General features: G+C 40.8%; 1 protein-coding gene across 4 annotated transcripts in view; it reads right to left on the bottom strand.

The window, feature by feature from the left end:
- Positions 1-434: 434 nt before the first annotated feature.
- The window catches only part of LOC103558051 (zinc finger protein 709-like), a 33,259-nt gene continuing 22,432 nt past the window's right edge, over positions 435-11,261 (bottom strand). For 2 of the 4 annotated variants that reach the window (XM_070625382.1, XM_070625383.1), the window contains 3 exons: positions 3,652-3,778; positions 3,388-3,448; positions 435-2,996 (listed from right to left, as the gene is read on the bottom strand). In XM_070625382.1, coding sequence (XP_070481483.1) covers positions 1,124-2,996; positions 3,388-3,448; positions 3,652-3,778 — 2,061 coding nt within the window. In that variant the 3' untranslated portion in view covers positions 435-1,123. Of the gene's footprint in view, positions 2,997-3,387; positions 3,449-3,651; positions 4,016-7,350; positions 7,415-11,261 lie in introns of those variants that run through there. The other 2 variants (XM_070625384.1, XM_070625381.1) reach the window with 2 other exon arrangements.

Below are 11,261 nucleotides of genomic sequence, written 5' to 3'. Positions count from 1 at the left end.
ACATCAGTGGAAAATACACCTGTAAGAAAATGGAAAATAAAGAGATGGTGGTGGTTTTCAAGATACTCCTCTCTAGAAGGGCAAAGAATCCAGAAAAAGGGATGGAAGATGCTGTCTTTGAAGCTCCCATGTAACTGTCTCCCTCCCTGTGTGGTGGCTCCAAACTCTGCCTAAGGCCTTGTTTGCTTCTGCCTTCTGTTGGTGAATTCCAACAAGGAACCATAAAGAGGATGGATTCTTAGAGATCCAGTTCTCAATATTACCTCACTGATATAATGCAATACAGGGTGATGTGTCCAGCTCTAGATTTTGTGGCCCCATCACAGGCTTCTACTTAATTCAAAATGTATTCACCAAACACCTGCCAGAAGGAAGGACACAAAGCAAAGGCTCTAATATGAAAATAAGGATTCACATGAAAGAATACTACTAAATTTGCCATACACGAAAATTTATTCCAACTGTTTAATAGTATGGAAAATAAAAACAGGCTCCTAAACCCACTACCTGAACAAAGGAGCTTTCTCTAAGAAAGGAACAATATATACAACAGATTAGGCATATCCAGAAACTGCAATATAAGGCCAGGAAGAAAACCCCAAAAAATACAAACTATCATTTTTCAATGGCCCCTTAACATAGAATGATTAAAACATTATTTAAAACTTAAAGTGAAAATATTATTAACATTTGAGGAAAAGCAGTAGCTAGTAATCTTATGCAGTACTGATGAAGAATGACTTACAGAATTATCTCACCTCAATATTCATTTCTGAGTCATTAATAGAAATCCAGAATACAATGTTGCACTCAAGAAAGAGGCTTGCTAAACACAATATATTTACAACTTTTATAACAACTCTTTCATGTTGAAAGTTTTCTAGAACATTATACACAAGTTAATTTCCATCAAGCTTTTTCTTATTACTTAGATTTCAATTTCTTTTTGGTGGGAGTTTCACATATAATGACATAGGCCAATTGAAGTCTTTCCCACAGTTTACTTTCAAGAGGTTTTTATCAAGTGACTCCTTTTATAACTTCAGAAAGAACTCAGATGACAAAAGGCTTTCATACACTCATTACATTTGTTTTCTCCTCTACAGTGTGTTCTCGTGTATCCTCAAAAGTTTTCACAAGAAATAAAGGCCTTCCCACTTTCTTGATATTCATAGGTTTTCTCACCAGTATGAGTTCTTTCATGCTTTCGAAGAGAACTGCTATAACCGAAGGCTTTACTGCAATTTTTACATTCATATGGTTTCTCTCCAGTATGAGTTCTTTCATGCCTTTGAAGAGAACTGGCAACATGAAATGCTTTACTGCATTTTTTACATTCATAGGGTTTCTCTCCAGTATGAGTTCTTTCATGTATTCGAAGATAACTGGAAGAAGTGAATGCTTTACTGCATTCTTTACATTCATAGGGTTTCTCTCCAGTGTGACTCCTTCCATGTCTCCGAAGTGAACTGGGAGAAATGAATGCTTTCTCACATTCCTTACATTTATAAGGTCCATCTCCAGTGTGACGCATCACATGTGATTGAAGGCTTCTGAGAGCAATAAAGGCTTTCCCACACTCCTTACATTTATAGGGTTTCTCTCCAGTATGAGTCCTTTCATGGACTAGAAGAGAACTGGAAGAAGTGAATACTTTATTGCATTTTTTACATTCATAGGGTTTCTCTCCAGTGTGACTCCTTTCATGTCTTTGAAGTGAACTGGGAGAAATGAATAGTTTCCCACATTCCTTACATTTATAAGGTCCGTCTCTAGTGTGAAGCATCATGTGTGATCGAAGGCTTGAGCGAGCTCTGAAGGCTTGCCCACATTCCTTACATTCATAGGGTTTCTCTCTAGTATGAGTTCTTTCATGGGCTCCAAGAGAACTGGAACAAGCGAATACTTTATCGCATTTTTTACATTCATAGGGTTTCTCTCCAGTGTGACTCCTTTCATGTGTTTGTAGTGAACTGGGATAAATGAATGCTTTCCCACATTCCTTACATTTATAAGGTCCATCTCCAGTGTGAGTAACCATGTGTACTCGAAGGCTTGTGAGAGCAATACAGGCCTTCCCACATTCCTTACATTTATAAGGTCCACGTGCAGTGTGAAGCATCATGTGCGATCGAAGGCTTGAGCAAGCTCTGAAGGCTTGCCCACATTCCTTACATTCATAGGGTTTCTCTCTAGTATGAGTTCTTTCATGGACACCAAGAGAACTGGAACAAGCGAAGACTTTATTGCATTTTTTACATTCATATGGTTTCTCTCCAGTGTGACTCCTTTCATGTATTTGAAGCGAACTGGGATAAATGAATGCTTTCCCACATTCCTTACATTTATAAGGTCCATCTCCAGTGTGAGTGACCATGTGTGCACGAAGGTTTTTGAGGGCAATAAAGGCTTTCCCACATTCCTTACATTGATAGGGTTTTTCTCCAGTATGAGTTCTTTCATGGATTTCAAGAACACTGGGAAGACTAAATGCTTTACTACAATGTTTACATTCATATGGTTTCTCTCCAGTGTGTCTTCTTCCATGTATTTGAAGTGAACTGGGAGTAATGAATGCTTTCTCACATGCCTTACATTTATAAGGTCCATCTCCAGTGTGAGAGATCATATGTGATCGAAGGCTTGATGGAGCTGTAAAGGCTTTCCCACATTCCTCACATTCATAGGGTTTCTCTCCTGTATGAGTTCTTTCATGGGCTCGAAGAGAACTGGGAAAAAGGAAGGCTTTCTCACATTCCTTACATACATACGGCTTCTCTGCATATTTTTGATAATCATCTTGTTTGTGTTCAGTGTGACATCTAACTTGCCTTTTAATGGATGAATGATGCCTGAAGACTTTTCCACAGTCACTGCATTCACATGGTTCTCCTCCTGTAGTTTTCTTGTTCACACTGAGATTTGGAATAAGGCTGACATTTTCTCCACATTGACTCCCCTCTTCACTTTCAGAAAGTCTCCCTACCAGAGGACTTCTGTAAAAAATGACAAGTACATTATTAATGATTTCTTTATTTTATGATTTTATATTTGTTATAATTGTTAAAATTTATAGGAAAAGTTTACGTTTTCTGCCTTGTCTGAATTCTCAGAAATTGAATATACTAAATGCTGTGGGGGAGGACTTCACCCTTGCTGTTATCCAAACAGTCATATTCATATATAGGGTTTATTAATACCTTTTCCAAGTGAACTATTTCGCAAAAGCTGACATTTACCTCATTTCTCAAAAAGTATATTTGGTGAAAATTTTCTAAGAATAGCTAAATTTGAAGTAAATGTTCTTTCTTTTGTTTCTTTTTAAAATTTCATAAGATACCATGATTGTCACGTGAGATCCTGCTTTTATTGTTGAGTGTGACTCACCTTTGCTTTCTCCCCAAGTTTTTGTGCTGATCTTCAATGTCATGACCTTCCCATGTTTTTCCTGAAATGCAGACCCAGAAAGTTGATTCCCAAGTATCAGAAATTCTAGAAACATTTTTAGATTCTAAGACCATGAGGAGCTATGCCAATTTCTACTTTATATACCAACATCTCCCCTTTCCATATTCTCCATCTTGGAACAGTGTTGATGGGCAAGAAACACATTCTCTAATTGATGAAGTGATGGAATGTCCTCACTCTTACCTACTGAGGCCAGGTGTCTGAAGGTTTCCTGCATCACATCTCTGTAGAGTTTCTTCTGTGAAGGATCCAGTAAAGCCCACTCCTCTGGGGTAAATTTCACAGCCACATCCTCAATGGCCACTGAGTCCTGAAACATCACAAATATGTGTAGAGTAGGAAACACAAGACAGACAGCCCTGGACATCCATCCTCCCTTTGTAGGAAGGTTACATATTATTCTGCCATCTGCAAACATTTACTCTGATGTGATCATCAAAAAACTGTTTGGGGGCTGGAATAGTGGTTAACACACTCTGCTTGAGCGTCCCAGGGTGTGCGGGTTTGGATCCTAGGTGCAGACCAACAGAACACTTGTCAATCTATGCTGTGGCAGTGTACCACATACAAAATAGAAGAAGATTGGCATGGATGTTAGCTCAGGGCCAATCTTCCTCACCAAAAAATTAGTAATAAAAAAGAAGAAAAACCTCACTGTTTTTTTTTTTTTTTAAAGATTTTATTTTTTTCCTTTTTCTCCCCAAAGCCCCCTGGTACATAGTTGCATATTCTTCGTTGTGGGTCCTTCTAGTTGTGGCATGTGGGACGTTGCCTCAGCGTGGTTTGATGAGCAGTGCCATATCCACGCCCAGGACCCGAACCAACGAAACACTGGGCCGCCTGCAGCGGAGCGCGCGAACTTAACCACTCAGCCATGGGGCCAGCCCCAAAACCTCACTGTTTTTATGTACACATTTCCTCATCAATTTAACAGCATCATGAACACATGAAAATGATTTACACCTTTTTACTGTGATCACATTTCATCGTATTTCTCTGTAAAGGCAGGATCCAGAGAATGTTGGGTAAAAATAGATATGCTACACAATGAAGCAAATGTCATTATCCGACAAAAATATCCACACAATATCCATGAAGCCTAGGCCAACCCTCTATTACAGAAGGTTTAAAATATATATAATGGGAATACTTGAAGGAAAAGACAAAGAAACAAGTGAAGAAATAATCACCAAAATATTCTAAAATTAATGACAGCCAGCAAAGTGTTCATCCAGGAAGCTCAGAGAACACTAAATACGATAAACTACAAAAGTGCACACCCAAGTATATCATATTCAAGCTAGAGAAAGATGTCATATTCAAAGTAGAGAAAAATCAAGGACAGAGAAAATATATAAAAATGCCAGAGAAGAAATACACCCTAGGTAGAAAGAAACAAAGATGTGAATTAAGTTGGACTTATTTTCAAGAACCACACAAGCAAGAACAGAGGCAAGTGAAATATTTAAAGTGCTGAAGGGGGCTGGCTCCTTGGCTGAGTGGTTAAGTTCGCGCGCTCCGCTGTGGCGGCCCAGGGTTCGGATCCTGGGCACGGACATGGCACCGCTCGTCAGGCCACATTGAGGCGGCGTCCAACATCCCACAACTAGAAGGACATGCAACTCAGATATACAACCGTGTACAGGGGGTGGTTTGGGGAGATAAAACAGAAAAAAAAAAAAGATTGGCAACAGTTGTTAGCCCAGGTGCCAATCTTTAAAAAAAAAAAAAAAGTGCTGAAAATAAAAAAAACTCTCCTAGAATTCTCTGTAGAGCAAAATTATCTTTCAAAAATAAAGGAAAATAAGAACTTTCTGAGACAAAAATTGAGGAAATTTGTCATGAGCACACCTACTTTGACGAAGTGCTCAAAAATGTATCAGAAAGAATGTAAATGATAAAGATGGAGTATTAGTACAGAAAAATGAAGGTAAAATAAATTTTACCCTTCTTATAATTAATATAACAGATGACAGTTTGTTTAAAAATCATATTAGCGGGGTTGGCCCGGTGATGCAGTGGTTAAGTTCACATGCTCCGCTTCGGCGGTCTGGCATTTGCTGGTTCAAATCCTGGGTGTGGACCTACACACTGTATCAAGCCATGCTATGGCAGGAGTCCCACATATAAAGTAAAGGAAGACGGGCACAGATATCAGCTCAGGGCTAATCTTCCTCAAAAATAATAATATGGGGCCAGCCAGGTGGCTCAGCGGTTAAGTTCGCACGTTCCACTTTCGTGGCCTGGGGCTCACCAGTTCAGATCCCAGGTATGGAACTACCCACCGCTTGTCAAGCCATGCTGTGGCAGGCATCCCACATGTAAAGCAGAGGAAGATGGGCACAGATGTTAGCTCAGGGCCAGTCTTCCTCAGCAAAAAGAGGAGGATTGGAGGCAGATGTTAGTTCAGGAAATAAACAAACTAACTAACTAAATAAATAAATAATATTAGCAACAATCTCTTGGTAATGAAAACTTTATGGACAAGTGATATAAATCACAGCCATGTGACAAGCCACAGGGAGGGGAAATTGCGAATACTGTGTTAAGAGGTACTTGCACACAGTGAAGTGGCATAGTGTTATTTGTCAGAGGAGGTGGGTTAGTTGTAAATGTATGCTGAAAACTCAACCGCAACCACTAAAAGGCTGTTTTTAAAAATGTGTAATTGATATGCTAAGAGAGGAGAAAAAAGAATTGGCTAAAATGTTCAATTTTAGCCAGAGACGGTGGAAAAAAGTGGAAGACAGAAACAAACAAGGACAAGATACAAAAAACAGTAAAAGAAGTGGTAAATATTAATCCAGCTATATCAATAACCACTTTAATCCTCAATGGTCTCAATACAATTGAAAGATATGGTAATATCAGATTTTTGAAAAACAAACTGTGTTATATACTGTCTACAAGAATCCCACTTTCAATATAAAGACACACATAGATGAAGGGTAAAGGGACGGAGAAAAACAAACCATGCCAACACTAATCAAAAGAAAGCTGCCAAAGGTATATGAATTATAGACAATACAGATTTCAAACCAAGAAAAATTCAGAGATAGAGAGGGGCAGTAGAGCCTGATAATGGGGTCTGTCCTCCCAGAAAGTACAGCAATGCTTCTTTTGTACCTGCATAACAACAGAGGGGCAAAGTATATGAGGTAAGAACTGATAGAATGCGAGGAGAAATAGAGGAATCCAGTAAAACAGTTGTAGAATTCAACACCACTTTATCACAAATTATAAATTCCATCTGGGACAAACTAAGGAAGGACAGAGGTGAACTGAACAGCACCATGAAGCAACCGGACTTCGTTGTAATCTATGGAATACTTCATACAACAATAGCAGAATATACATTCTTCTCAGTTCACATGGAACCTTCACCAAAACAAACCACATTCTAGGACACAGAGCAGCACACTTTAACAAATTACAAAGAAGAGAAATCACAAAAAGATGCTCCCGCACCACCTAGGCATTCATCCAGAAGTCAATAAGAGCAAGAGAGTGGGAAACCCCAAATATGTGGAGATTCAACAACACACTACTAAATAATACATAAGATCAAAGAAGAAGTCCTGGGCTGGCCCAGTGGCATAGTGGTTAAGTTTGTGTGCTCTGCTTCAGTGGCCTTGGGTTCACAGGTTCAGATCCTGGGTGCAGTCCTAGCACTGCTTATCAAGCGACACTGTGGTAGCATCCCACACAAAGTAGAGGAAGACTGTCACAGATGTTACCACAGCAACAATCTTCCCCAAACAAAAAGAAGAAGATTGGCAACAGACATTAGCTCAGGGTCAATCTTTCTCACACACAAAAAAAAGAAGTCTCAAGAGAAATGAGAAAATAGTGTGAACCAAATGAAATGAAAACACAACATACCAAAGGTTCTTGGAGGCAGCTAAAGCAGTGCCTGGAGGGAAATTTATGCCACTGAACAAATACACTGGAAAAAACAAAGATCTATAATCAATGATGTAAGCATCTACCTTAGGAAACAATAAAAAGAACAAATTAAACCCAACGTAAGCACAATCAAAGAAATCACAAAACTTAGACAATACATCAATTCATTATGGGAAATCAATGGGTAAAAATTAAAACAAAAACTGCTGGTTGCTTGACAAGACTAACTGATAAACATCTGGTCAAGATAAAGACAAGAGGCAAGACAGAAATTACTAATATCAGAAAAGAAAGGAGGGGGAAACGAAAATAAAAAAGGCCTTTATAAAATCCAACATCCATTTACGATGAACTAGTAATAGAGGGAAACTCCCACTTCTTGAGAAGGAACATCTTTATGAATCCTGTACCTAAGTTTATAACATTTATTTCATACAGCATGTTTGTCTCTGTGAAACATCTGAAAGAATTCACAATAGAAATAACTCCTGGAATTAATAAGAGAGTATAGCAAGGTTGAAGGATACATGAGTCAATGCTTTCCTTATAGACCCACACAAATTCAGTCAAATGATGTTTGACAAAGAAGGAAAGGCAACACAAATGAAAAGGAAAGTTTAAACAAATAGGAGTGGAAATATTGGATATCCACATGCAAACACACATATATACATGCACCCCCAGCTTTCCACGGCTCTGCAGCTCCTCTCAGGATAAAGGCTCCTTCCATGGGGGTGTGAGCAGTAGGACACCTGCAGGGGGAGGCTCCGCAGGAAGGACAATGGGCCAGCAAGGCCTTCCTTCTGCAGGCTCAAGGGGGCCTTAGGTTGAGCCTTTGACCACAGGCGTCTGCTCCCCACTGGAGATGCCTTGGAACATCATTGTTAGTTCAAATAACACAAACCCAGTGTTTGAATAATCCAGCAAAATCACTTAAACCCAGCCTTTCCATGGAAAATAGGGAAGAAAATTATAAGGCATTTTTAGTAACTCAACTGGAAAACCCCAAAGGGCTATTCCTTTCAGACAAAAAAAAAAGTCAGTTAATTATTATTTCCATGGCAAGAAATCAGACTTGAACACTTGTGGTCTGCATGCCTAAGCCATGGAATTTCATTTGAAAACATCCAAATGTAAACAACAGAACTCAAAAACTTACCACACATGTTCCGTGAAAGTATAAAACAAGTATTCTTTTTTTTTTCTGCTTTTTTTCTCCCCAAATCCCCCCAAGTACGTAGTTGTTTATTTTAGTTGTGGGTCCTTCTAGTTGTGGCATGTGGGACGCCGCCTCAACATGGCCTGATGAGCAGTGCCGTGTGCACGCCCAGGATCCGAACCCTGGGCTGCCAAAGCGGAGCGTGCAGACTTAACCACTCAGCCACAGGGCTGGTCCCAAAATAAGTAACCTTAATAAATGGAATGCAATACAGGAATGTTTTATTTTTTCTGAAATTCATCTCTTTGTTGCCTGTTTTGAACTATTTTATATTGCCTTTCAAGCTCTATTGATTAAATATATTTACCCTTGTTGAAAAATGGAGACTTAAAAAAGTGAATAAACCTTTTGTTATGTCACAAATCTAGGGAGGGGCTATGTCAACAGGACGGACCACCCAGGAAAGTTTCTGGAGAGGAAGCTCCAACTAAAGGACTTCCCATAGAATGTCTGTACCCAGAAAGATCCCGGGGGGAGAGGCACAGGGATTTCATGCAACGTAGGTTCCAGGTGGTTATTCTGTTTTCCTCTCATGTAAAATATCCACAGACAAATATAATCTTTAAAAAGATCAATCCATGGCTCTGCGGGATAATGATAAAGGGAAAATATTGGGTCTGTTTGATGCACCACGGAGGACGAATAGTTGATAAAGATGCTGTGAATCAGAGAGGGGCAAGTGGCTTTGGGGTTCCAAGGGGGGATCTGGAAATTCAGAGACTTACTGGCAGTCCCAGGAAGAGCTGGGCTGGGGGACAGGGTCGTGGATTTGAGACCCTGCTCCCCACATATTTTGAAAACTCAGGACAAAATGAGTGCCCCCTGGAGAGCCCCTTGGAGAAAAAGGAGCTACTGAAGACCCCACAGACACAGCTCCTCCCACACGTGAACCCCAAAGACCGAGTCACAATTGTCCTTGATGACCCTCCCCGTGGTCACCACACAGTCTGGGAAGATTCGGGGCAGCACATGCAGAGCTGCCCAGAGAGGCTCCAGGCTGAAGTCACCACATGCAGCGATGAGAGGACACCCCAGGGTCCTGGCTGCCAGCCCAGCCCCTACACTGCAGGCCAGAGGGAACTGAGGTCCAAGCGGCACCACCAGGGACTCGGGTCCACAGACTCTAGAGGTGACCGTGGGAAGGCCGGGTTCCACCATGGCCAGTTCCAACCAGTCCCTCCTCCCCATCTGCTCACCCCGGGGCCAAACACTCACCATTTCTAGGTCTCCTGGGTCCCCCTGAGTCCTTCCTATGACTCCCACAGCCAGTGCGGATCCCAGCATGGCAGAGCCACCAGGGACCCCTAATGGCAGGAGAAAATGGATCCCACACCTGGCACTTGGCTGTTAATATATTTTCTCCGTTTTTGTTTATTTGGCAAAGTATTTTATCTTCATCTTTTACCAGGCAGTTTTGGTGAATATAAGGTTGACAAGTTCTTTTCTCTGTGTACTTGGACTATTTTGTCCCTCTGCCTTAGTCTAACCTCCATTTTCTCTACTCACACACCTGTTAATTTTACTGGGGTTTCCTGTAAGACTTGGGTAATTTTTTTAATTGCTGTTTTTTCCCACTGTATACTTCCTACTTTCCTGTATCTTTGCATGTCTCATATTTTTTATGTAAACCAGACATTTTAGGCAATATACTGTAGCAACTCTGGGTACTGGTCCCCTTCTTACAAGGGCTTTTTATTGTTATTAGCTTATTTACCTTTCCAGTGACTTGATGGATTGTTTTAGCCAAGTCTGTCTCCTCAAAAGAGAGTGAAAATTCTTTTTCCTTTTTTAGTATTTTTTTAAGGTATGCTTTTTGGTGAGGAAGATTGGCCCATAGTTAACATCTGTGGCCAATCTTCCTCTTCTTCCTTCTTTCTCCCCAAAGCCCCGGTACATACTCGTATATCCTGGTTGTACATTCTTCTACTTCTTCTACTTCTACTTCTATGTGGGATGCTGCCTCAGCATGGCCTGATGAGCACAGCTAGGTCTGTGCCCAGGATCCAAACCAGGGAACCCTGGGACACAGAAGTGGAACATGTGAACGAACTTAACCACTATGCCACCAGGCCGGCCCCTGAAAATTATGATATAGCCCAAGAATAACTCCTAGAATCGGGCATAGCTTTGGGTACATAAACTGTCATGAGACAGTAATAATGACAAGGCTGTCTTCCTCTTTCATGGACACACCCCGTAGTTAAACTAGATTAAATGCTGGCTGATTGCTCTAGTGTTTTCACCAATGTCCTGGGGGCATAACCTGCTCTACCAAATACTGCAGTGAAATTCTGGCTCCTGTGTAGAAATGCTTTCTGAAGTCCCTGTTTGATATTTGTTCTCACCCTTGGAAGCCTCCTCCCAGGAGTCAACTCCCTGGTCCTTTCCAGAACACTAGTCATCCTACATCCAAGCTGTATCTTCATTAAACACACAAAGCTACTAATTGCCTTCCACCTCATTCTCTACTTTCTGAGACTGTCATCTGTCTTGAACCTTCCATGATCTTTTGCTGGCCAACTTAATTCCTTTGAAAAGGAATTAAGAGCTGTGTTTTATAGCTGGCTTTTCCCCATGTTTGGGTAAAATCTGTGTGCCACGACTCTGGAGCTGTGGTGGGGACAACAGGAAGTCTCTCTCTGGGTGACAATCCCATTCTAGGGGCTGA

This window comes from Equus przewalskii, chromosome 6 (genome assembly GCF_037783145.1).
Source record: "Equus przewalskii isolate Varuska chromosome 6, EquPr2, whole genome shotgun sequence".
Taxonomy (NCBI): Eukaryota; Metazoa; Chordata; class Mammalia; order Perissodactyla; family Equidae; genus Equus; species Equus przewalskii.
Note: the sequence above shows the minus strand (reverse complement) of the source record. Positions and strands in the feature narration are given on the sequence as shown.